Source organism: Phoxinus phoxinus, assembly GCF_949152265.1.
Source record: "Phoxinus phoxinus genome assembly, chromosome: 4".
NCBI classification, from domain to species: Eukaryota; Metazoa; Chordata; class Actinopteri; order Cypriniformes; family Leuciscidae; genus Phoxinus; species Phoxinus phoxinus.
In genome coordinates, this window is record NC_136879.1 from 32062774 (window position 1) to 32089999 (window position 27226).

A 27226-nucleotide genomic window follows, 5' to 3' on the forward strand; every position below is an offset into this window, starting at 1 on the left:
TAGTAAATGAGGACAGACTATTCATTCTTAAATGAAATCCTTTTAAGTAATGTTTTATTTTTTAACCACCATGATATTTAATGTCAGCATCACTGTATTGCCCATAGCTTCAACTGTATTTCTGCCATGTTCTGTGGCGAGGTTTTGCGTTGCCCATTTAACTTGCATGCTGTTGTTTATGAATTAATTAATGGGTTTTTGATTAAATCTGCTTCTCGCTGCTTCCCATCAGGACTGAATTCAGTCACAGTCACCGGCCTTAAACCCGAAAACGATTACGAAGTCAAGATGTCTGCCATCAACGGCAAGGGCGAAGGCGACAGCAGCCAGTCATTGGTCTTCAAAACCGAGCAAGTCCGTGAGTATCACGCTTCTCTCTCTCTCTCTCTCTCTCAGGAGCACAACAGCAGTGCAGCGTGGCGTGACGGCCCACACACCTTATCAACCAGCTAGTGTGAAGTCTCTGGCTGACGCAGTTGCTAAAAGATACAGTCTGTGCTCATGGTGCTAAAGACTAGGCCCTAATGATTTAAGTAGTTTGAATATTAACATTTCAGTCCCTTGAACAATTCTCTCATTTTACTGAATTACAAATCAAATGAAGCACAGCATGAAACATCTTTTTGAGCAATGCCTTCTTTTGTGCCTGCCTCCCATACAGGACAGTGTTGTGTAGAGCTCTTGATACGGTTGACTGGCTCACCTTTACTCTGTTCTCAGCTGAACTGAACTCTGTCGCTCCTTCAGAGTAATTGTTAGCCTCTCTGTGGCGTCTCTCTGAGTTTTGAAGGACAACCTTTTCTAAGCGATACCTGGGTGGTTTAATATATCTGCCTCTTTTTGACAACCAATAAACCGTTCCAGCTTTTTTATCCATTGTTTATCCATTTATCCATTATTATTCATCAAGAGAAACCAGGTGGTTATTTTAATCATTTACAGGTCGAAGCTTATGGATGTACTATTAATGGAAGCTCAGAACTTCTTCAGCACATTTATACTATTTTTGACAAGAATATAAAAAATAAAAAATTGGCGTATTAAAAATAGGCAATTATAACTTCCGGTGGATAGAAATAAAGATCACAGAGGACTAAAAATAATGTAAGATTTGTAATTCAGCGCATTGAGAACATTGGTTAATGGTCGTGATGCATTTGTAAATCACTGCATATTAATAACATTTGCTTGGCAGTTTTACTGCTGCTAAGCACATTCATGCTGTATATATACTCGCACATATATACTAGCCACACCCTTACATAAATGATTTCTTACATCAATAATTGATTCATCTATAAGAAATCTGACGGGTAAGAACAGAACATCATCTTCTCACTCAGGACATAAAATTCTGCTAACATTCCACAAAACATCAATAAAAATCAATCATAACAACGCACTACATGAATATTTCTGTGATTTGTGTTGATATTCTCATCACATTCACACACCACACACATCTACGCTCTTACTCCTCCTGGTGGTTGTTTGTGTGATCAGCGGGATGTTTTGGACTTCCAGAGATGCCGTGACCACATAATGCACTCAACACATTTTACACTGGGATTTATTTCCTGTCAGTACATGAAACAAAAACCCATTTAGTGTGAGAGAGTAATGACTCTAATTCAGGTAATGTATGAGTGATGAGAAAGTATTTCTGTCTGATCTTGTTACCGGCTTTTACCCTTTGACATTTTCAGACTTCTCTTTTTTTCATCCTGTCATTTTATGTGATTTCCCCCCTATTTTGTTTCCCATTTGTGTTTTTTTTCTTTTTCTTTTCTTCATTTTTCACACGGAATCCTTTAGGTTATACTTACACAAGTAAGTGTTTACCCTGTGATCATCATAATCATTCATAATTTGTGATATGTTTTACATTTTATTATTTGTTAATAGAATTTCTAGTGGTTGTAGGATTTAAAGACCCCATGAAATCAAAATGAGAGTGGAGTGGCTTAAAGTCCATGTTTAGGATGAGAGCATATATATGTTATTGTAAAAGTTGAGCAAATTAACACATATACATTTTTGTCCAGTCAAATGCTCTTTAGAATGAGAATGTCCCTCCCAAGTATCAAACCAACATGACTGTGTTGTAAACTAAAGGCATTAAAGAAAACTGGACTCGTCATATGTTCTCATGGGGTCTTTAAGTTAATATGCTAGTTGTTTCCTCAGTTACAGTTAACTAAATAAAAGTGAACATTTTCTTTTTTCATATGCTCCCTAGATGGGATTTTTCATTTTCATACTGAGGACACAGGTTTGTTATGCAGCTGAATGATGCTCTTCTTTATTATTGTATTATATTTAAACAGAAACCATAAAGATCCTTCTGTATGTAATATAAAGAGTTATATTACATTATTATGTGGTTTTGTGGCTGCAAATATGCCTTCACATGTTTATCTCTAGGCAACACACAGTAAATCCAATTATTAGTACACGTGAAATATTTGAAGTTGATCAACTTTGAATATTTCTTAATCTGGTGTTATGTGCTTAATGTATCACACGCTTTGTCCAAAAACTAATGCACGACCCCCCAGTATTATATGAATACTTCAGTGTTTCCTCTGTTTTTCATTGAGAAATATGGTTTGACAACTTTTTTTAGTTGTGTTTTCTAAAGCAAGCATCACTATCACAGTTGCACATAAAGAATTTAAACAAGTTTTTGCTGAGCACATGAATAATATCTCAAATCATGTGGCAAAAAGAGTGTTATTACTTTAATAAGCAATGTGATTTTTTCCGCATGGCAGATGATAAAACAGATGCTGCCTATGTCCCATAAGGACTTATCCTTAAAAGGATAGTTCACCCAAAAATGTAAATTCTGTCATTAATTACTCACCCCCATGTCATTCCAAACCGTAAGACTTTTGTTCATCTTCGGAACACAAATGAAGATATTTTTGATGAAATCTGAGAGATTTCTGTCCATCTATTGACAGCTACGCAACTACCACTTTGACGCTTCAAAAAGTTCAACTAATCCTTATGAATTGAGTGGTTTAGTCCAAATTTTCTAGAGAGACTCGATCACTTTATATGATGAACAGATTTCATTTTTATTCACATTTAAAAATTGATCAACGCACACGTCAGTTGTGATAAACGGAAGCTCATGCATGTTCGCTTGAGAGAACCAATGAGGTTCATATTCGTGTTTCGCAGCACGTTTGAGATTCTGCAAGAACCAATGAGGTTTGTTCTTGCATGTCAAACAGGTTCGGTTTAGCTTCTGTCAATGTTTATATGTGATTAAAAGCCTAAATTAAATCTTTTCAACAAATAAAGTGAGTTTTCTCCAGAAAATTTGGACTAAATCACTCAATTCAAATGGATTAGTTTTATGATCTCTATGAACTTTTTTTTTAGCTGTCAGTGGAGGGACAGAAATCACTCAGATTTTTTATTAAAAAAAATTCTTCAGTTGTGTTTCGAAGATGAACGAAAGTCTTACGGGTTTTGAACAACGTGAAGGTGAGTACATTTCAATTTTCGGCTGATCTAACCCTTTAAGGGAACCAAGCCATATCTAGAAAACAATGTAATTTGGGAGTGGGCCCTTTTTAAGTTGAGGAACCATCTAGAACAGCCACTTAGCAACCACCAAGAACATGGCAACATGCTGACAACCAATAGGAACAACATAACAGCCACATAGCAGAACACCCATATGTTGCATGTTTTGTATAAGCAAGTACCACTCACATTATCTTTAGATTATGTAAATATATATACTAATTTTATCTTTTCAGTTGTTTAAATGCAGACCATATGCTCAATGTCTCAGAGGAAACACTCAGTGTGTTTCTGCTTCTGTGCTCAATGTTGTGATCTTTGTGATTTAAAACCATTTTAAGTTGCTTGGTTTTGTGTTTCTCTGCAGTTTGTTCTAACCCTTGCCTTTTTTTTACATAGTTACATTTGTGTCTGTATTTTTGTATCTTTCATGCAACCTCTTCCAATTTCCTTTCAACCAATCATGTGCGTGCATATGATGTGACTGTGTCATGTGGCTTGCATGGTGCTGGTGATGTCATCCACACTGATGAGCAGAAGGTAAACACTCTGGCCTAGCTTCATCCTCTCATGTACAGGATTATCCCTTCACTCACATCAGGATCACTTGCATTCATCCCTAACCAGCCATTATAACTCACTCCTGTCACATTTCTAGAATTAAATCCCCTCAGACAGGTCATGAAAATTCATCCATTCCCAATTTTTAACGGAGACTGTTACCCTTGAGCAACCACTGCGCTCTGAGTCTGACTGCACAAATTATCTTCCGTGGTGAATATAGAATCAAAAAAAAAAAAAAAAAAGTTGATGCCGTGTCCTGCCAACCATGGAAATGACATCAAAAGCTCTGGAGCTGAAAAACATTTCCCCAGGGTGATCGCTGGGTACGACAATCTCAGTCTTTTATGTTCAGTCTAAACATTTTGACAAGCAGCGAGTTTACAGACGCTCTACACTGACGTCCTTTCATCTTGTGCTGCTTTGGATATGCTGCTACCAGTGTACAATTATACCCAAATTAGGAAATCCCTAAAAATGCTACAGTAGACGCTGCAAGTGGTTGATTTCAATGGTTTATTTATTCTCCAGTTTCGAGCATGTTTCAGTAACTTTCACAGTACCACATTTCCTTTCAACATACCTTTTGAACCTTTTACAGGGCTCCTCCCGTCCTCTCCCAACTATATGTCCTTTGATGTTCTGGTTGGTTTTTTACCTGCATGTAAATTTCACGATGACTGTGTATACAGAAAACTCTTGCGACTTTTTTTTCATTGCACAGTTGTTTATTTAGCATACCCACCTTGATTATTTACATAGATTTTACGATGTTTCCATGATTGGAGTATGTTGGGCTGCATTTTGCTTGTCTTTTTATGAGTAAAAGAGGCAAATCTATTTAAAAGTTGCGCCACTTTGCATTTTATTCACGAACCATGTGCAATTCAGTTTAACCAGGTGATGCACTGAAGTAGTGCCATGCTTATTTAAATTAAAGTAATCTAGTGAAAAATAAATATGCTAGAATGTATTTGAAATACATTTATTTTATGCCAAGTATACTACAAATACTTTTACATACTGTATTTATGTACTTAAAATAAATACCCTGCAATTGCACTTTTGGTAAACTGAACTGATATACTTAAAGTCTGCTAAATTGGAACAACAAATGTTATACTACATGCACTTTAGTTATACAGAAGTTGTTCTAAGGTCCAACTAAAGATAAGTATTTTTGATTGTGCTAAAGTGGAACTATTGCAAGTATACTTTAGGTACACCTTAAATATCTTGCATTTAAAGACTGATATTATATAGAGATCATACTATGCTTTCTAATAGTGATATTAAAACACATTTTAAGCTTAATATTAAGAAATGTGCATTGTGCAATAAAGTACTCCAAATAAATGAATATTCTGTCATTATGTCACATATAATTCTGGCACCCTCATAAGACTTATGTTCCTCTTTGGAACACAAATATAGATATTTTCGATATGCTCTCACCATTCTTATCCATCCATTGAAAATCCTCATGACAAAAAAAGCTCATGAAGACTCTGTAAAAGTAATCCAATTGAGCAGTTAATTCATTTGATCCAAGTTAAGACATGGTTGCATTATATGATGATTGGATTTAATTCAGGCTTTTATTCACATATAAACATTAACACACATACATAAGAGCACATCAAATATGATAAGCTCAACCGTGCTTGCTTGATCCTCAAGAACAAAACGAATAAAGCAAGCATGTTTGAGCCTAAGATGTTGAGTAAATGACAGAATTTTCATTTTGGTTGAACTAACCTTTTATTATTTAATTGTTATTTTCACACACCTCATTTCTATGTAAATTAAGGGCCGTGATACATTGTCAGTTCAAATTGAATTGACAATGTATTTTAATTCCTCGCATTGAAATTCTGCCTCAATCCAAATTCAGGAATCAAATTGGAATTTTAAATTATTTAAAAAGAATATTGCACAGCAATATTTTTTTTTTACTAGAAAATCCAAGTGTTTCAAGACAAACTTTGATTGTTGTAAAGGTTTTTAGGCCTTAAAAATCGATTTGATCTTAGTTTATGTATTTCATGTTTTCTTTCCTGGAATACATCATCTGTGTTGAATTTCTTTATTACATCAGATCAGATATACTCAATGCTGAATAGCACTTTCCATTTCTTTACCTTTACTTTATAGGTTTTGCCTTTTTTATAGTATTTAATAAACCTGTTACTCTCCAAGTGAAAGCCGTGGAAACTGGCATTAAAACGCCAACCAACCGTCTTTGAATTGCAGTTTCTGTCATTCTAATTCAACTTCCTGTGAGTGTGGCCAATTCAAATGCCAACATTTTTCAAAGTCGAATTTTGCCCAATTCTGCAACCTAGCACTCAGAACCAGCCTGCAAATTGGGTTATTTTAGGCCATGTTTGCTCTTCACCCAATTTACATAATGCCTTTACCCAATCAGGTGCTAAAACAACACAGGCAGCATGTGCAAATAAACGGCTCAATTAATTCTTGGTGAATTCCCCCAAGAATACCATTAAAAGTGAATTTGCAAACGTGTAAAACTTTTATTTTTAGTCTCATTTAATTTACTGCTGTTTGCTCCCTTGTGTGTATGATTATTTCATTAACTGTATCCTGTAGGGACCGATAGCTAAGGAGGATGGAATTAATCATGCAGTGCTGCGCTTTCATTATTAAAGAGATGAGTGTTTATTGATGACCCTTTAAACTGTCAGTCGGGTAGAATATCTGCTTGTTAACTGAGCTGATAGTTTGGGATTGTAACTCCTCACACCAGTTAGTGGTGCTTCTACCATTTTATGTGTGCACTTTTATTACCTCGTAACAAATTAAGATTAATTACTGCATTTTTATCGCATCTCATTTAGTTTTTGCGAGTTTTTGCGATGTAGTGTACCTCTCTGGAAATATGTATCCTCCTTCATTGGAGAAGTGAAGCAACTGATTGACGACATTGATTATTTCACTACAGACACTACATACGTTTAAATCAGGGTGACCAAGTAGTCCTAACAAAATTAAAGAAAAAAGACCTGAAAAGTTAGGTTGTGTGAATGAAAGTGTCTTCCTCGTACAGGCTAATAGCTAATTACTCCCTTAATGAGAGTAAAATGCCTTCATTTTTCAATCCACCATGAACACGCGTAGCTTCTGCCTGCAATGTTGTTACGTGTCACTCTGCGGCGTCAAGCTAATGTAGTGAATCAAACGAGCATTCGCTGGTCATTAAAATGAAATGGATCATGATAGCCCGTGAAGGAGAGGCCTCAGTGAACAGCACCATTGAAATATTCCCAATTCACAGTGCGCTCATACACATGAATGCTCTATAGGGATGTTCACAGTTCACCGTGACCTCCAAATATCAGCCTACTCATCTAAGGAGGCCCAGCCAAGCACCATGTGTCATATTAGTCTATTACTTGCCTAGATGGAATCGTTGGTGTGCAGGAAGATAAGATTTATGAGAGTTTGAAAATTGCCACCTTTTAATACACATTATTAGTGGTCGGCTGGCTTTTCATTGGCCAGAATTGATGTCTATAGACCTGGGTGGCCAATAGCTGATATAATGCTGATGTACTATGCATAATACAGTTTAAAGCTGCGGCATGTCAATTTTTCGACGTTGATCTGTATTGGGGATGTACCAGCCTGTCACTACACACAATACCAATGATTAATGCTGATTTTGCTTCCTTGTTCAGAACCTCCTTTTCCACGTCTTCTTTATTAAAGGAATAGTTCATGCAAAAATGGAAATTCTGTCTTACAGTCCCCTCCAAAAGTATTGGAACAGTGAGGCCAATTCATTTATTTGTTCTGTAGACTGAAACCATTTGGGTTAGACATCAAAAAATGAATATGAGACAAGAGATCAACATTTCAGCTTTTATTTCCAGGTATTTACATCTGGATCTGATACACAACTTAGAAGATATAACCTTTTGTTTAAACCCACCCATTGCTTATGCGACCAAAAGTATTGGAACAGATTAACTTAAAATAGATTAAAGTGAATAAGACTTAATATTTAGTTGCAAATCTTTTGCTTGCAATAACTGCATAAAGCCTGTGACCCATTGACATCACCAAACTTTTGCAAACTTCTTTTGTAATGCTTTTCCAAGCTTCTTTCAGTTGTTGTTTGTTTTGGGGGGTTACTACCTTTAGTCTCTTTTTTAGCTGGTAAAATGCATGCTCTATAGGGTTTAAGTCTGAAGATTGACTGGGCCAGTCTAAAACCTTCCACTTCTTGCCCTTGATGAACTCCTTTGTTGTTTTGGCACTGTGTCTTGGGTCATTATCTTGTTGCATGATGAAGGATCTCCCAATCAGTTTGGTTGAATCTTTCTGTAAATTGGCAGACAAAATGTTTCTGTACACTTCTGATATCATTTTGCTGCTGCCATCATGTGTTCCATCATCAATAAAGATTAATGAGCCCGTCCCAGAAGAAGCCATGCAAGCCCAAGCCATGACATTACCTCCACCGTGTTTCACAGATGAGCTCGAAGCCTCTGTACTTTTGTTCATGAAGTCTTCTGTGAACAGTAGATTGAGATACCTTCACTCCTGCCCTCTGGAGGTTGTTGCTTATGTCACTAACAGTTGTTTTAGGGTCTTTCTTTACAGCTCTCACAATCATTCTGTCATCAACTGCTGATGTTTTCCTTGGTCTACCCATTCGAGTTCTGGTACTTAGTACACCAGTGGTTTCTTTCTTCCTCAGGACATTCCAAATGGTTGTACTGGCTATGGCCAATGTTTGTGCAATCGCTCTGATTGATTTTCCATTTTCTCTCAGCTTCACAATTGCTTGTTTTTCGCCCATAGACAGCTCTCTGGTTTTCATGTTGGTTACACGTCTAATTATAAATGTAGTCTGCACAGGCAAAACCCAAATCTGAAACTGAGCGCAGACATTCAGTGCTATTTATTGTTTGAATAATCAATGTAACCGGACCAACAGGGCAACAAAACACACCTGTCAGTCACATGTTCCAATACTTTTGGTCGCATGAACAATGGGTGGGTTTAAACAAAAGGTTATATCTTCTAAGTTGTGTATCAGATCTAAATGTAAATACCTGGAAATAAAAGCTGAAATGTTGATCTCTTGTCTCATATTCATTTTTTGATGTCTAACCCAAATGGTTTCAGTCTACAGAACAAATAAATGAATTGGCCTCACTGTTCCAATACTTTTGGAGGGGACTGTATGTTGTTTACTCATCCTCATGTCGTTCCAAATCCAATAGACTTTCTTTTTTTCTTCTTTTTTTACAAATATAATTTTATTAAAAACCTGAAAGATATCTGTCCCTCCATTTAAAGTCCATTCCACCAAAACTGTAATGCTTTAATAAGTTCATGAAGACATTGTAAAAACAATCAATATGAATCAAGCTCTATATTCCTAGTGTTCTGAAGAGACACAATCACTTTATGTGACAAACAGATTTAATTTAGGTTTTTATTCGCATATAAACATTGATCAACGCACATAAATGGAGCACATCAAATATGGTGAACAGAAGCTTGCTTGATACACAGATGATTTAGTGGGTGAGTTTGGCCTTATTGGTTTGGAACGACATGAGGATGAGTAAATGAAGTATTTTTATTTTTAGGTGAACTATCCCTTTAAGTTATGGTGCTTTTTTCTCACGTCATTGTAACTGGTTTGTCGTTGTAGGAGAACCCAGTCCTCCTATACTCGAGGGAACTCTGCACTCCAAAGGCAATGCTCTCAAAGTAAAATGGATCAAACAAGACGATGGAGGGTCGCCAATCACCCATTATTTGATCAGATACAAAGCTGTGAGTGTTTCAAATAAATAAATAGATTTCATATTTTCCTTCTTTTTTTGTTTGTTTTTGCAACTTTGCGACTTTGTGACGTTTCATGGCTGCTTTTTGGCACACAGAGGGAAGACACCGACTGGAAGCCTGAGATCCGACAGCCCAACGTGAGCGAGTACATAATGCTGACCAGTCTGGAATGGGACACTGAGTATGATGTGTTTGTGGTGGCAGAGAACCAGCAGGGCAAGTCCAAGCCAGGCACCCTGACCTTCAAAACCTCACCTGAGCCTGCAGCTACCACAGGTAACCACCATCCCTCCCTCAGTCTCTCCTTCCATCCCTCCTTCTCTGTGTTCACCCTCGCCGCCAATATCAAGCTCACTGATTTTAACAGATGACTCAGAGCTGTAATGACACCAAACATGTGAATGCAGTCTGTGCCATCACTTACACTGCATGATAAACAGTGAGTCATGTTACATGGCAGATCACGAAGCACACCGACAAAACATTTGGCTTGTTCATATGGGGTTCTCGATGCCATATTTGTATAACATAAGATGGTGTGAGACGCCGATAGCAATCTTCGAGCTGGCCAGTTAAGCTGTTATAGGTTTAGCCATATGTATAAAGTGGGGAGACAGGGGCAATTTTGATCACAAAGAAGTGTGATGACACTTATTCAGCAAATGCTCATTAGAGAATTCTGTTTCTGCGACGAAAAGTGTAATTTGTTTTACTTTGTGAATTTTGCTGTTATATTTATTATTTTAAAAAATACATAATACTTGATAACATTTTATATCAGTGTTCCACATTAGACATTCTACTAACTATAAGTAACTATTTTCAACTACATGTCTACTTATTCTACTTACCCAAACCTTCAACCCAACAGTCTACTAATACTTTAATTAGAGTTAGTTGACATGTTGTCTGTGTGCGTATATATATATTTCCCTTTCGAGGGAACTCGCGATGCGTCGATGACGCTTTGGGAACGCGTACAGCGTGAACGAATCTGAAGCAGCTGTGTCAACTTAGTCCAAAGTAATGAATGAACGAGCGCCACGTGCGGGTGACGTCATGACCAGGATACAAAAGCGCACTCGGTGAAACCGGCACTTCAGCTTTTTTGCCTCAGCAAAACAATCTGTGTACTGACTGTCTGTCTATTTACTGTTGTCTGTGTTTTATATATATATATATATCTTAGGAAAAAGATATGGCGAAACAATTATACAGGCTGTGTGCTTCTCCCTGCCCGCGTTATTTAACGGGTGGGGACACACACGAGCTGTGTGTAATGTGTTTGGGAGTGGAGCATGCGGTGTCAGCCTTCGAGGGGGCTGACTGCCAGCATTGTGAGATGCTTCCGCTTCGCATGCTCCGCTCCCGTCTGTCACTCTTTGAGGAGAGTGGTCAGGCTCGCGATCCTCAGGGTGCAGGACCCGCTGTTGCCGAGGCAACACGGAGAATGCATTCCTGGGGATCGCAAAAGGATCTCTCAGAAGGGTTGGAGACGGGTCCGAGGACCTTATCTCCTTCCTGTCCTGGGAGATCCAGCGCTCTCTCTCCGGTGTCGGAAGCCCGCTCTGCGGCTTCTTCCGCCCGGGTAGAGAGCCCAATGCTTCAGTGCTCTAGCTCCGAGGAGGTAGTTGTATTAAGCATTGGCAGTGACACAATCACTGGAGAAGGGGACTCGCCATCCTCTTCTCCAGCATATGAGGAGCTGGTGGAAGTGATAACTCGTGCTGTGGATAAATTACATATTGAATGGCCAGCCGAGAAAAGGGGCGCTCGTCCGAAAAGCAAATTAGACGAGCGTTTCTTATCTTCTAATATTTCGCTTCCACCACGAGGTCTTCCATTTTTTCCTGATCTTCACAGTGAGCTGTCTAGATCGTGGGATAAACCGTATTCTTCTCGGCTCTTTAGTCCTCAAGTTCATATTTATTCGGGGATTAGAGGGCTGAGAGAGCATGGTTACGAGTCGATGCCTCGGGCTGAACAGACGCTCGCGAGTTATCTGTCACCCGGTTCAGCATCGTCTCTGGAGACCTCGGCTTTGCCCACTAAGCCATTAAAAACGACATCTACATTAGTGGGCAAAGCATATACGGCAGCAGGTCAGGCTGGAGCGTGTCTGCACACTATGGCACTGCTCCAGGCATATCAAGCTGATCTGCTGGGGGATTTGGATAAAAGTGAGGGAGTTGGTCCCGAGGAGGTTCGAGAACTTCGTCGGGCCACAGATTTATCTCTCAGGGCTACTAAGGAGACCGCCAGAGCAATTGGGCGGTCTATGGCAGCCCTTGTAGCCACTGAGAGGCACCTCTGGCTGAATCTGGCAGATTTAAAAGACAAAGACCGTGCTTTTCTGCTGGATGCTCCTGTCGAGCCTTCTGGTCTCTTCGGCGACTCCGTCAATTCGGTCGTCGATAGATTCCAGGAGGCTAAGAAGCAGTCAGAGGCGTTTAAAAAATTTCTCCCTCGCCGAGTCCAACCCCCTGGGGCTGCTGTGCGTGAGCAGTCCCAGCCGTCAGGCTCCTCATATAGAGGTCAGCAAAAGGAGAGTGTTGCGTCTCGTGCACCTCCGCAAAAATACTGGAAGCAGACGCAACACTCTCAGTCGAAGTCTTCAAAGCCGAAACCGGATCTGAGGACCGTTCTTCAGGCTAAGAAGGCTCAAAAGAAAGGGTCCTGATGCCAATGGCGTCAGACCAGTGAGGGCAGCCCCACCCGGGGTGCAGCGGGTCACACCTCAGTATACGGTGTCCGTTCCACCTCGGTGTCCTCAGGGGACCAGTCTGCCAACCCCGCCACCCTTGGTGCTTCGGGGCGCAGTGGTTCCCAGCGAATGTCTGGCGCAATGTCGACCCGACATTGCGTTGGACATGAACCTTCTGAGGGGGGTTAAAAAAAAAAAAAAAAACAGTCAGTTCGGGTAGTTCCTGCCAGTATGTTTCAGGTCCCCGAGTTGAGTGTCTCAGTTACACCAGAGACCAGCCCCGAGGGGCTGGTTCCCTTAGTAGAATTTCTGTCAGAGTGAAAGATCCTGCCAAATATTTCTCAATGGGTCCTGCATATAGTAGAGAAAGGATATAGAATTCAGTTCGGTTCTCGTCCTTCTCGCTACAACGGGGTGTTGCTCACGTTAGTGCGTCCCGAGCAGGCTCTGGTGATGGAGCAAGAGGTGAAAGCTCTGTTAGCCAGGGAGGCTATAGAGCAGGTGTATCCACCCGACAGGGAATCGGGTTTTTACAGCCGCTATTTCATTGTTCCGAAAAGGATGGGGGGTTGCGTCCTATTTTAGATTTGTGACTCAAATCAGATCCGAGGACTGGTTTGTTACATTAGATCTGAAAGACGCTTACTTCCATATCTCCATCCTCCCTCAGCACAGGAAGTTCCTGAGGTTTTCTTTCGGGGGCAAAGAATACCAGTATCGGGTACTTCCGTTCGGTCTAGCACTATCATCCCGCAAGTTCACGAAATGCGTAGATGCAGCTCTGGCCCCGCCAGGCTGCAGGGTACGTATTCTGAACTACATAGACGACTGGCTGATTCTAGCGGAATCAGAGCAGTTAGCGGTTCGGCACCGAGGTGTTGTTCTCGCTTATATGTGTGGGGTTGGGGCTCAAACGCCAAGAAGAGTGTGCTGTCTCCATTTCAGAGGACCACTTTTCTTGGTGTGGTATGGGATTCAGTCACGATGCGGGCCGTTCTATCGCCCGCTTGTGTAGCTGCTATCCTTACAGCCACGAAAGAGCTAAAGCTAGGCCAGTCACGCACTGTAAAACAGTTCGAGAGACTGTTGGGCCTCATGGCAGCGGCGTCCAATGTGATACCCTTTGGCCTGCTGTACATGAGACCTTTTGCAGTGGTGGCCCAGGACCAGAGGGTTCTCCCCGAGGGGAAACCCACTTCGGGTAATCAAGATCACGCGGCAGTGCTCCGCGCCTTGGTTATGTGGAGGAAACATTGGTTCCTGTCCCGGGGCCGGTGTTGGGAGCTCTTTGTCATCGAGTTGCGATCTCGACAGATGCTTCCCTCACTGGCTGGGGAGCGGTAATGGAAGGCCGCTCAGCTCAGGGTCTGTGGAGGAGTCATCATCTCTCGTGGCACATAAATTGCCTGGAGATGATGGCCGTTTTCAATGCGTTGAGGCACTTCCTCCCAGACCTGAGGACCTTGTGCTTGCCGGAATTACGCTCTCTGAGGGCAGTGTATATTCCGGGGGTACATAATATCGGAGCAGACGTCCTGTCGAGGCAGGAGCTGAGGCCAGGGGATTGAAGTCTCCACCCTGAGGCGGTGGAGAAGATAAGGGATTTTTATGGCCAGGCTCAAGTGGATCTGTTTGCGTCTCATCACACGACGCACTGTCCACTTTGGTTCTCCCTTACTCACCCAGCCCCCCTGGGGCTGGATGCTATGGTACAGACGTGGCCGAGGCTACGGCTGTACGCCTTTCCCCCTGTTGCTCTGCTCCCAGGAGTTCTGGAGGAATCTGGTTTGCGGACCTGATTCATCTCCTAGACGGTTCTCCCTTGGAGATTCCGATCAGGAGATAACTTCTGTCTCAGGCCGGGGGCACAATATTTCACCCCCGACCAGAGATTTGTAACTATGGGTTTGGCCTCTGAGGGGGCCCAATTCGTAGAGAGTGGTCTCTCAACCGAGGTTGTTGAGACCATTCTAAGCTCCAGAGCTCCCGCTACAAGGAAGTTTTACACTTTAAAGTGGAGATTTTTCACTTCTTGGTGTAACCAGCGTCAGTGGGATCCGGTTTCCTGTTCAGTAAACACAGTACTGGAGTTCCTGCAGGAGCGCTTTGCGTCAGGTTTATGTCCGTCCACCTTGAAGGTTTTGTGGCGGCTATTGCGGCTTTCCACACCCCGGTGGGTGGTACATCTTTGGGGTCGAGACCCCCTGATTACTCATTTCCTTCGTGGCACCCTGAGGCTAAGGCCTGCAACTTGCACTAGGATGCCGGCTTGGAATTTGGCTTTGGTTTTATTAGGCCTATCTGGGGCTCCGTTGAGCCCCTAGATTCGGTCTCAGAAAAATTTCTTACTTTAAGACTATTTTCCTCCTAGCCATATCGTCCCTTAAAAGAGTCGGAGATCTTCAGTGCCCCTTGTTGTTCAGGGCTCATTCTACTAGAAGTATGGCCTCTAAAGCCTTAATTTCTGGAGTTTCTCTCCAAGACGTTTGTGATGCGGTGGGCTTTCCTCTCTGCTTATATTCGTCAGATTTTATGGCCTGGACCTGGATGCTGCCCCAGGGTCCCATGTTCTTAGTGCTTAGTGTTTTCTGGATGACAGTATTACACTCAGGCATTTGGAACTATGGCGGTTTGGGTATTCTCGTTCCCAAAGCGTCATCGACGCATCGCGAGTTCCCTCGAAAGGGAACGTCTCAGGTTACGTATGTAACCATAGTTCCCTGAGAAAGGGAACGAGACGATGCGTCGCCCTGCCATACTTCCTGCATTCCTGGGATTGTCTTGCTTCGGCAAGTTTATGCTGAAGTGCCGGTTTCACCGAGTGCGCTTTTGTATCCTGGTCATGACGTCACCCGCACGTGGCGCTCGTTCATTCATTACTTTGGACTAAGTTGACACAGCTGCTTCAGATTCGTTCACGCTGTACGCGTTCCCAAAGCGTCATCGACGCATCGTCTCGTTCCCTTTCTCAGGGAACTATGGTTACATACGTAACCTGAGACGATATATATATATATATATATATATATATATATATATATATATATATATATATATATATATATATATATATGATGGATGGATGTGTAATATTATTATTAGTGCTGTCAAATCAATTAATCATGATTAATTGCATCTAACAAAAGTTTGTTTATATAATGTGTGTGTGTAGTGTGTGTGTAACAAACATATATCTATGCATATATATATAAAACATATGTATATACATAAACACAAACTTTTATGTTAACGATTAATCGTTTTGACCGCACTAATTATTGTGTATATATATATACTGTATATAAATATATATATATATATATATATATAAAATATATATACACGTATGCAGGTGAAACTCGAAAGATTAGAATATCGTGCAAAAGTTTAATTATTTCAGTAATTCAACTTAAAAGGTGAAACAAATATATTATATAGACTCATTACATGCAAAGTGAGATATTTCAAGCCTTTATTTGGGATTTAATTGGGATTTAATTTGGATGATTATGGCTTAGCTTATGAAAACCCCAAATTCAAAATTAGAATATTGTGAAAAGGTTTTCATAGCTGTAAGCCATAGTCATCTAAATTATAACAAACAAAGGCTTGAAATATCTCACTTTGTATGTAATGAGTCTATATAATATATTAGTTTCATCTTTTAAGTTGAATTACTAAAATAAATTAACCTTTGCACGATATTCTAATTTTTCGAGTTTCTTTCTGTAGATTAGATTATTATATATAATAAATATTCAATATATTATTGTATATACATTTTAACTTTTTTATTATTATTATTATTATTAAATAATGGACATTAAAAAAATCACAAAGAAAAACAATGACATTTTTTTTCTGATATGGGCCGGTAACGGATATTGTACCTGTATGTTCCCTATTTAATCTAATTATTTAGCATTTCGAATGTTTTAATAAATCAGCATTGATTATTTAAAAATAATAAAATTTAATCTTAAATTTAACTTGCAAGGTCACTTTGCAAAACAAGTTTTGTTTCACTAACATTGAATCACAGAGCCCTTGCATTCACATGCAGGTACACTCTGAGTCTCTGTGTGTTTAATGTTATTGCCTTGGCCTCCATCCACCTGTGACCAGGCTAACACCTCAGCATTAGCAGCAGGGCAGTAGTTCCTGATGGAGAATCACTTCCTGTTTAGCAACCCTGCGTAGTGTGCGGCAGCAGTTTAGACGAGAGGGTTGCGCTCTGCTCAGGCGTGTCAGGGCCACAGCTGGGCTTCACTGCTTCACTTGTAATGTAACAAGCATCTGGTGCTTCTTAATGCAGAGAGACTTTGTCTGTCCCTCGTTGTCTCTCTCCCTCATTAACACTCTGAGACGGCCCTCTGGACGTAGGAGGGCTGAATCGCCGCTCTCTTTGGCATACTAGGCTGCGAATGGCCCACATCCAAAGGCTGTTTGTCTCACTCACACCTCCGAGTACAGAAGCGCACTCCTTACAGCATACTAATGAGACCACATCATCTCCTGACTAGAACTTTACTAAAGTTGCTGGCACTAACATGTTTCAAGTGTTTTTATTTTTTACTGTGATTACTCCCGGTAAAGCTGAGAACAGCTTGGATGTTGGCGTAATAGAAGCCTTGCAGTGTTGCAGTGATTTAATGTAGTGATTAGCCACTGCAATTCATTTATTTATTTATTAATTTTGAGTTGAAGCGCATACTTGCTTGAAATAACAATTTCAGCAACTTGTGTGCAAGTTTTTCTGTTTATTTAATCATATTTGGCATTTCATAACTTCTCAACTGAATATTTCATAAGAACTCATGCATTATTCTGCTGTTTGTTAATGAACTGTGTACATCTTGGAGCTACAATGCTAGTATAGGCATATTTCACAACTGCTCCAAATTACAATGGAGATTTGTTTAATGTGGGCCCACTTTGCACATCTTTCACAACAAATCTGTTCCCTGCTTAAGGAAAACTTGTGGGAAATAATTTATTACAATACAGACTTTTTGTTCCTTTCTGCCATACTAATAGTTTTTGCGTGATGTTTTTGTCCACAGTGGGTCTTTTTACTTATGTTGCAGTTATTAATGAATGTATAATGTATAAATGTTCACTTACAAATCACATTGAAAAAAACTAAATATCTCAAATAAGTCTGTACACTCTGCAGCTAAATTCGGTTGTCGTCACCTTTTAGTGCACTGTAAACCCGAATAAGTTGGCAGAACTCAAAACATTTAAGGCAATCAATTGCCTCACATTTTTTAAGTTATGAAATTCAAATTTTAAGTAAGCAGTACTAGCAGATTTTTATTTTGTACTTATACATATTACGGTAATTGTTCTTAACTTGAAATGTTTGAGTACACTAATTCATACAATTAACTTAAAACTTTCATGTAATCTCAATGTAAACACTTTTATTAGTATAAACTTAGTTAGCTTTAACAAGCTAATCTGCTAAAATAGACTATTGCTAATATGTTAGCAAATTAGTGTTTTACAGAAGCACTTGCTGTATGAGTGCAACAATATAAATGTATTTTTGGCTCTCAACTCAAGCTCATGCACCACTTGTCACCATGATGACAAGAAATTCAGAAATAACAGAAATTCTTTTAAAATAGCATAACAAAACATTAATCACTACTAAATCTCCCACTTTACATTAATCTTGCACAAAAAAAAACATTATATTACACTTAATTTTAGCATTTACTCTCCCTTTCGAGTGCCATCGGCAAAGCATGCTGCAATAGACATCCCAGCCGTGTCAGTTAAACTTAGGTTCGTCTAAATTAAAAGAAATAATTTCATAAAACTCAAAACAATGAAACAGTTAAGTTTACTTAAAAATATATCAGTTCTGTGAACTTGAAAGAAAAAGAAAGTGCTAAAAACTCATAAAAGTTAATTTGACTGAACTAATTAGTTTAATTTAAGTTAGTCCAACTCAAACCAATTTATTATTTTAAGTGTTAGGGTTTACAGTGTGGTTAATCCTGTTCTGTACACAGACTTTAGTACTTTACAGGAGTGACAACCACATTCTACAACCGAATTAACAGCATTTTCTAGAAAAATGTACGCAGAGTGTACGGAACCGAACTGAACAACTAGTTGTTGATGCACAACGAGACACATTACTGACATCTTCATGAACTGCTTACTGAGTCAGTAGAGCTAGCGCTGTTTGTTTAATGCAGCGCCTCGCAGTCTTCAAGGACTTTTTTCAGACTATTTTTTTAGGTTAAAAAGTTGTACAGTGAGGTAAATGTATTCTCTAATTAGCTTAAAATATAATGAATAGCTTGCTTCTAACTGTGTGGGCTGTGTGATGGGGACCGCATTATAAAGTGAAGTGCTAATTCTGTGTGTTTTGCATAATCTTCAGGAACATCTTCCTGTTATTATCCTCGTTACGGTTTAATAAACAACTCCTACTGTCCCATCATAACCATTTGCTGGGCTATTGCATGCCTTGTTTTGTTAACTGGGTCATTCCTCAGGACATGGTGCCATTTATGCAAGAACATTTCAGGAACTTTTTGTTTTTATTTCTTTATTTCATTTTTAATGCTATTTTATTTTATTGTATATTTTGTATTGATCACAATTTCCTTTGAAGTTACTTCTGAATTACTTTTGAGAATCATATTTCCCCACCTCAGGCCCGAAGTACTAAGGCCGTAACAGCCATAGACAGAGTACCACCATAGATTACCACCATTTGTTAATATAAAAGGACTGCAAAGTTTCAGAGATCAAAATGCACTATAAATGTTCTTATTGTCTCCCAAAAGATAGAAGCGATTCTGAACTTCCTGAAACGAGTCGTCAGTTATTCGACTCACTTCCTGCACAAACCTAGGTTTGTAACAAATAAGCTTAATGGCAGCCTATTGTAACGGTGGTGACCCGATTTTTTGTTTTGTTTTTTTTAAATCAACAAGTGATTTTCTGTAGATTAAAGTTAATAAATTTGGGCGCCAGACAGGAGTAACCCTGTCAATATTTTAAGAAAAATAACCCAGATAGCATAAATACCACCAGTTACATATACTGTATCAACTCAAATTCAAAGAAATAATCACAAAGGACATAGGATTCAGTTTAGAAATGTTTTTGTATTTCATACAAGAAAAAAAAAAAAAACACTTCAAATTCTCACTCTTGGTTCTCAACAAACAAACAAAAACCTCAACAATATAACAAATCTTTTAAGTACGGCAATGCTGCATAAATTTACATTTCAAAGTCCACAGATTCGAGAGTTCATTCCTCCATGAACAAGATTTTTGTTTCAGAGGGAAATAAAACACTTCTAATTTTGGGGCAAGGGAGAAAATGTCTTCATTAGATATGTTTCCATCCAAAGTTGCGAATTTAACTTATGCGCAAAATTTGAATATCGCATAAAACATTTGCATATAAAGAGTCGAAGAGAACAAAATCGTCACTTTCTGAAAAACTGGTGCTAAATATCACGAAGAAAATTAAGAAGCCACTGTATATAATCATTTTTGTGCATATATATATATATATATATATATATATATATACACACATATATATATATATATATATATATATATATATATATATATATATATATACACACACAATACTGAACCACTTTGACAACAGACTTTGCTCAGGCATTTCAGAACAACCAAAACAGCATTTCAGATGCTGTGCAAAAAGATCGGGCCGCTGGTTACTCCAGTTATGCCATCCCATCGCGTAACGTCAGTTTTTTTGTAGTTTTTTTTAATGCGAGGAATTTATTCGGTAAATGTGTTTCCATCGTAGTCTATGCACAGGTTTTCTTATCTGATAAAAAAAATATGACTCAAACGAGCGCATGCGGGGGTTTTTATGCGCATCTTGGCATTTCCATCCAGCAGTTTATTTTTATCCAAATTGCGCATAAAAATAGGTGGATGGAAACAGCTATTGGCTACCCGTGAACAACATCTACTTTGACCCACCCTCAAACTTTATAGTTGTAGCTGAGGCCTGGAAGAGTTTGGTTTGTGTTGTCGAAATGTCGAGAAGACGCTGTTTTCTGCTCTGCGATAGCAAATCCACTTTGCACGCACTTCCGAAGGATGAGGTCTTGGGACCGTATTTAAAACCGACGCCATCTTAACTTACTGTTCGTATCACTGTGTACAGAGGAGGCCCTCAGAAAGACTGGGCCATCTGACCAATCAGAGCAGAGCAGGCCCTCAGAATGACTGGGCCATCTGACCAATCAGAGCAGGCCCTCAGAAAGACTGGGCCATCTGACCAATCAGAGCAGAACAGGCTCTCGGAAAGGAGGGGTTTAGAGAGACCGGATCCTTGATCAAGCATTTCAGACACTGAGAAGAGAGGTCATGCTGCAACGTATATTATGAGAAAAATTTGACCTTGGATTTATGTAGGAAACCTCCAAAACAAAATTAGGAACCTTAAAAAATAGCATAATAGGGGAACTTGCATCTCGACTGCAGTAAGTTATGAATACACATGTACTGAGAATGACCCAACTACACATTCCCTTTCACCCTCAGCTTATGCCTTCATTCATTTTCCTTTTTATCCCCACCTTACTTTTTTTTTTTTCTTTTTTTTCTTTTTGAAACTTTGTTTCTGTGTTTGACTTATTTTTCTGCCTCTTGTTTTTCTCTTTCTCTCTCTTCCTTCCCATTTCCCTTTTACCTTGTTTCTCTGTTGTCCTGTCGTTGTTCCTGGGCTTGGATATGGACGGACCATCACATGCACTCATAACGCAAACGTCCTGGTGCCAATATCTTCCTCCTCCCCTTTGTTGTTGTTGTGTTAATGTTTGCTCTGCCTGTGATCTTGTGTCCGTCTATGTGTTTTGTAGTCACTCTGAGTGGTTCCTCAGTCTCCTGCACTCTAGTGTCTCTCCTGCTCTCTCCGTTATTGCTGCTTTTGCTTTGATAGAGTTGAGGAAATGTCTTCTCCTCATGTTGAGGATCCTCTGCATGATTTGTTTCTGTATCTCTCTAATGTGCTGGGAACACGGAGCCTCATAGACAAAGTAACTCTGAAATATATTTTGTATTTTCTTTAGTTGTAATCCGTTTTAGAAGACCAAATGCTTAAAATGACTGTGCTTTTTAGTTTTTGTCAATAAAAGTTTTATTTTTATTTTCTATCCATCACATCCAGTCTATAGACATTTGCACTGTATTGCTTAAGTAAAGCTACAATGTGTCATTTCAGTGGCACCAGAAGGAATTGACTAGACACTTAGCCTCGCCATAAAACAGTGCTTATTAATCATACCTTTTTGTTTCTTCTAAATGGAAGGTTATGGAGGATCTGTTTTGTTTTTTTGTGTAGTTTTAATTGCAATTTATCAATAACCAAGAAAGCAGAGCTTTGACAGTTGCAAAAACAGTGAAGAAATCATGAAACAGAAGGCCATAGAAGTCATAAAATAAGTTGTTAGAGACAAAATAATAAGAATGTATGGCCTCTGTTGGCCTCTATTGTTCTATATGTTTGGAAACAATTACTTTTGCAATTCCATGTAGTGCTGCTTATGATGCAGAAATGACACATTTCACGTTAAATAATAAGAGAAACACTAAATTAAAAGCAGAGAGAAAGTGTCTTGTCTGTCTGATATTCAGTAGACTTCTTCTGCTCTGCGGAAGTCTGAACTAAAACTGTACCAGTCCGTTGGGAACAAACTTTGTAACAAAACTTTCAGATGTTATTTTATTACTTAAAAGACTTTTTGAGGCTTCTACATGAATTACTTGCTGTAATATTTTGAAAAAAATAGCAATGGGTCTTATTCACTAAGCATGCGTACGTACAAATTTGTGCGTGGAATCTGCTGCATACAAATGTTTTCACAAACAATTGATTCACCAAAAACGTTTGTACTCAAATTTATGCAAAATTTATGAAAAAATATAGGAACAACTGAAACCACACGTACACAAAAAGCACTTACTCTGTGCAGCCTTATAATCATGTTTAAAAGTTACATTTCATCTTATCACGACTATTTATATTATATTTTAAATTCATAAATAATTCAATTTAATTTCATCCACACAATTATTAGTGAATGAGACCCAATGTATTTTAGTCATCACTGGGGCTATTGTTCACACGTGGCATTATTAAATTCATTTTTTTACATAATGTTGTGGTGTCTTTTCTTTGATATCTTTAAATGTTTAAAGATGAAAAGAGATTAAAAGTTTTTGAAACATTAACATTAAAGTATCTTATCTTCACCAAGACTGCATTTGTTTGATTAAAAATAGAGTAAGAACTAATATCTGGAAATGATTGCAATTTAAAAGAACTGTTTTCTGTTTGAATATATTTTAAAATATAATTTATTCCTGTGATGTTAAAGTTGAATTTTCAGCATCATCATTCCAGTCTTCAGTGTCACATGATCCTTCAGAAATCATTCTAAAATACTGATTTGCTGCTTAATAACCTTTTCTAATTATTATCAATGTTGAAAACAGCTGTGCTGTGCTGCTTAATATTTTGTAGAAACTGAGATAAAAAAAAATCTGGATTGTTTGAATAGAAAGTTCAAAAGAAAAGCATTTATTTGAAATAGAAGGTTTTTTTGTAACATTACAAATGTCTTTACTGTCACTTTTGTGTCCATGCTGAATAAAAAGTGTTACTGGTTTTAAAACGTTTTAACAATAGTGTATTTGTAATTTGAAATGATACACTATGATTTTAATGTCATAAAAAGTGTTAATGTTGTGCCAGTTGTCATCGTATCATCATCTTAACTGTCACTGGTGTTTATTGGTAAGTATTTTCTTTTTACTACTGGTGGTCAAACGAAAGCATAATGATGCAAAGATGTAGACAAAGATTCTCTCATCATTTACTCACGCTCGCGTTGTTCCAAATCTGAGTGACTTGCTTTCTTCTGTGGAACACAAAAGGTAAATGTTTTTGTTAATTAACGTGCTTGCCACTCTTTCCCCTACAATTACAGTGAATGGAGAATGAAGCTTAAAATTTTAAACAAAAAAAACACATTAAAGTAGTGCACACTGTGAGACTTTGGTATGGTAGCTTTGTGTGAGTAATGCATTGAAATTTAGGTCATTCACTGATAATCTTCCCCTCTAGTGAGCTGTTAACTCAGAACACGTTCAGACCGGACTTGTGGAACTCGAGCCTGATTTGTGTAAGAATCATTCAGTTTTCAGTAGATTCATAGTCGGACTTTGTTATTTTGGAGCTCAACAGCCTCAGTCCCCATTCACTTTCATTATATTAAAGAGCAGCCAGGACATTCTCCAAAAATTCTCCTTTGGTGTTCTGCAAAAGAAAGTCAAAAAGTTTGAAACGACCCGAGTGTGAGTAAACGAATTCAGAATTATTGGGTGAACTGTCCCTTTAAGTCCAAACATGTGAGTTATGTTCAGTGAGTGCACAATTACATCTGAAAGGGGAGTTGTTAGCTTTGCCTTGTTGGCTTCACCGATTGTCTTTGCTTTGCTGAATCCTGATAGTCTTGCGGTCTGAAAATAACTCTTGCTTGCTTGACTGTTACATTTCATGCATTTTGTGCATCTCCAGTTTTGAGTTGATGATCCCTCCTGCTCTGTGTGTGTCTCTGTATTTCTCCTCTTTCTCCTCAAGACTCCATGGAAGATGGAACGGGCATGAACACTGGAGTAATTGTTGGTATTCTCATATTGGTGTGTGTGCTGCTCTTGCTGATCGTGGACGCCACCTGCTGCTTCCTCAACAAGTGTGGCATCCTCATGTGCATCTGCGGTAAACCCGGGCAAGGCACCAAGGGCAAAGACATAGAGACGGGCAAAGCTGCCTTTGTGTGAGTATCCACGATATACTATATTTAATCCACTCGAACAAGCTCGCACCACTCATCGAGAGCAGTCAAGGGCCCTGCATTGTAAAGCATATGGATGTTGAGCATGAATTATTTTCAGTCACAGAAGCTGTTCTATTATCAAACCAGCATGAGAGAGCTCCTCTTATGCCACGACTGTAGTGACCTCATCAAACTCTACTCATTGCTGTATAATGAGCAGATGTGTGTGCTTTCTCTCTGCATGCAGTCAAGATGTGTCTAAAGAACCCATTGTGGAAGTTAGGATAGAGGAAGAGGCCACGGCCAATCACGACGCAGAAGGACATCCTGAGCCCAACGAGACCACCCCACTGACCGAACCAGAGTAAGCTCAATGTTATGCGATAGTACTGTGCTTAATCACTGATGCTATTGATCGGCATTATCACAGAACATCTTCAATGGCCATTAAAGCAGTGTTTCCTACACCATTCCAAACCACCTCACTTTGTTAGTTATCACACTTAAAGACAACATGAAACCACATTTGCAGCTGCAGTGTCTCATTTCTGTGCATTATTAGTCCTTTAAACAAGCAAAAGGTGTCCTGGTCTGGTGATTTCACCGTCTTTATTAGACTACCTTTCAAAAGTATTGGGTCAGTGAGATATTTCTTTGGTTTGTTCTGGTTTTTATTCAGCAAGGATGCATTATAAATTGTTCAAATGATGAATGCTGCTCTTTTGATCAGGGTGTCCAAAAATATTAGATTGCAGAACTGTTTTCAACATTAAAAATAAGATATTGTCTTGAGCAGCATATTAGAATGATTTCTGAAGGATCATGTGACACTGAAGACTGGAGTAATGATGCTGAAAATGCAGCTTTGCCATCACAGGAATAAATTTGAATTTTTTTAAATATATAATAAAATTGAAAACAGTTCTTTTAAATTGTAATAATATTTCACAATATTTCTGTTTTACTGTATTTTTGATCAAATAAATGCAGCCTTGCTGAGCATAATAGACTTCTTTCTCTAGCCCAACTTTTGAATGGTAGTATAGATTATTTAAAATATTCTGAACTATTATTTATTTGTAAAGCATTTTAATAATTGTAAAACATTATATACTGCAGCTTTAACATCTGTAATCTGATGTATTTTTTAGCTCAATGAAATAATCGGTGGAAAATGTTCTGAAACGGGACAGGTGGTGTCTATCAAACTTACATTGGGTCATGAAAAGTGGCTCCTGACATGAACAGCTTTTGTACTTGTGGAGACCCGAATCTGAGACTGACCTGGGGTCATATACGTCCGGTTCCCCCTCTCTTTCAATGTATTTTCCTGTCACCTCTCTACTTGTCTATTAAACAAAGGCAACAAACATTAAAAAAACATGTTCATGCCTTGTTTGTTGTACAAGCAGAAAAAGTAGCCATTTCGATTCGAATGTGCAGAAATACCTATATATTAATGGACAGACTTTAAAAAAAAGTTCTGTACTTATGTGCACAAGCAAGTAATTTCATGTTGTCTTTGTCATCCTGAATTTTCCTCCACTCTTTTCCCCATATTTCACATTTTAAATCAAGTACTCCCTCTAGTGACCACTGATAGTATCACCTCTCTTGCAATACTGTATTTCAAATCGGTATTGCGTATGTCTTGTAACCGCATTCTGTACCTGCAATAGTTTGGTGTCTCTCCCTCAGCATCTCCCCTCTGTGTCGACATCACTCGTCTGTGTCTCTGTTTCCTGTTCTTCCAGGCAAGGGACACGAACTGCCGCCGCAGTGGTGGACTTGCCTCTTTCCGTGCCCACTAACTCAGACACAAACACTGACACCTTTGACCTTAGCCAGAGCAGCCCGGTTAGCGAGAGCACCACCCTCACCTCCAGCATCACAGCACCCCCTCCTGACCCTCCTAACCCCATCCATATGACACCACCCGACAGCAGCACCCCAAAAACTCACACCAAACCCTCCATCTCATCTCCCTCGTCCTCCGACCCGGCTAATGTTACTCTCCTGGTAGACCTGGGTGATGCCCCGAAAACACAAGCTGAGGTTCCTCCAGTGCTCCCGTCAGAAGGACCCCCTTCCCTTCCCAGCGTTGTAAACTCAAAAGTCACAGAAAACGAATTAGAATCGCCCGAGTCTGTTCAGAGTGCATCTCATGCCACTTTAAATCCCATCAGCCCACAGGGCAGTGTCGCTATCCCCTTAGTGAATCATGAACTTGAGATTGATGGAGAACTCCCACTGGCTCCAGACACAGACGTCCCGCAGGATGGGTCACATGCTGTGGGGACAGCTGGCTCCAGTGGCCCATCTGCTCCAGCACAGGACGAGTATGGATCTCTAGATGCTCTCTAGATGTTCTCTTAGTTTGTGTGTGTGTGTGTGTGTGTGTGTGTTTTTGTTGTAGCCATTATTTGTTTGTTGTAATTTCACTGCATGTGTTCATTTGAATCGGTGAATGTGCATGCATTATATAGTTTTAGTCATTTAAAAGTTGTCAAAAATGAAAACATGTCATTTACTCACTCATGTCGTTCCAAATTTGAGAATAATTCTTAAAATCCTAGAATCAATCTTTAACTTTGTCCCTGGGGTATCGCTGGAGCCTTTTTATTGGGACACGCGTCCCAGTGAAATACCTCTGTGCCCAAGTAAAATATTACTGATAAATCCTTGTCTGTCAATGCAGATTACAGGATACTATACTGACCGGATACTCATTTTCT

General features: G+C 39.2%; 1 protein-coding gene across 9 annotated transcripts in view; it reads left to right on the forward strand.

Moving 5' to 3' along the window:
• The window catches only part of ncam1b (neural cell adhesion molecule 1b), a 103997-nt gene that overhangs the window by 74538 nt on the left and 2233 nt on the right, over positions 1-27226 (forward strand). For 3 of the 9 annotated variants that reach the window (XM_079608980.1, XM_079608981.1, XM_079608982.1), the window contains 6 exons: positions 233-358; positions 9791-9915; positions 10023-10203; positions 24296-24491; positions 24739-24855; positions 26246-26830. In XM_079608980.1, coding sequence (XP_079465106.1) covers positions 233-358; positions 9791-9915; positions 10023-10203; positions 24296-24491; positions 24739-24855; positions 26246-26830 — 1330 coding nt within the window. Of the gene's footprint in view, positions 1-232; positions 359-2239; positions 2273-9790; positions 9916-10022; positions 10204-24295; positions 24492-24738; positions 24856-26245; positions 26831-27226 lie in introns of all 9 variants that reach the window. The other 6 variants (XM_079608985.1, XM_079608986.1, XM_079608987.1 and 3 more) reach the window with 3 other exon arrangements.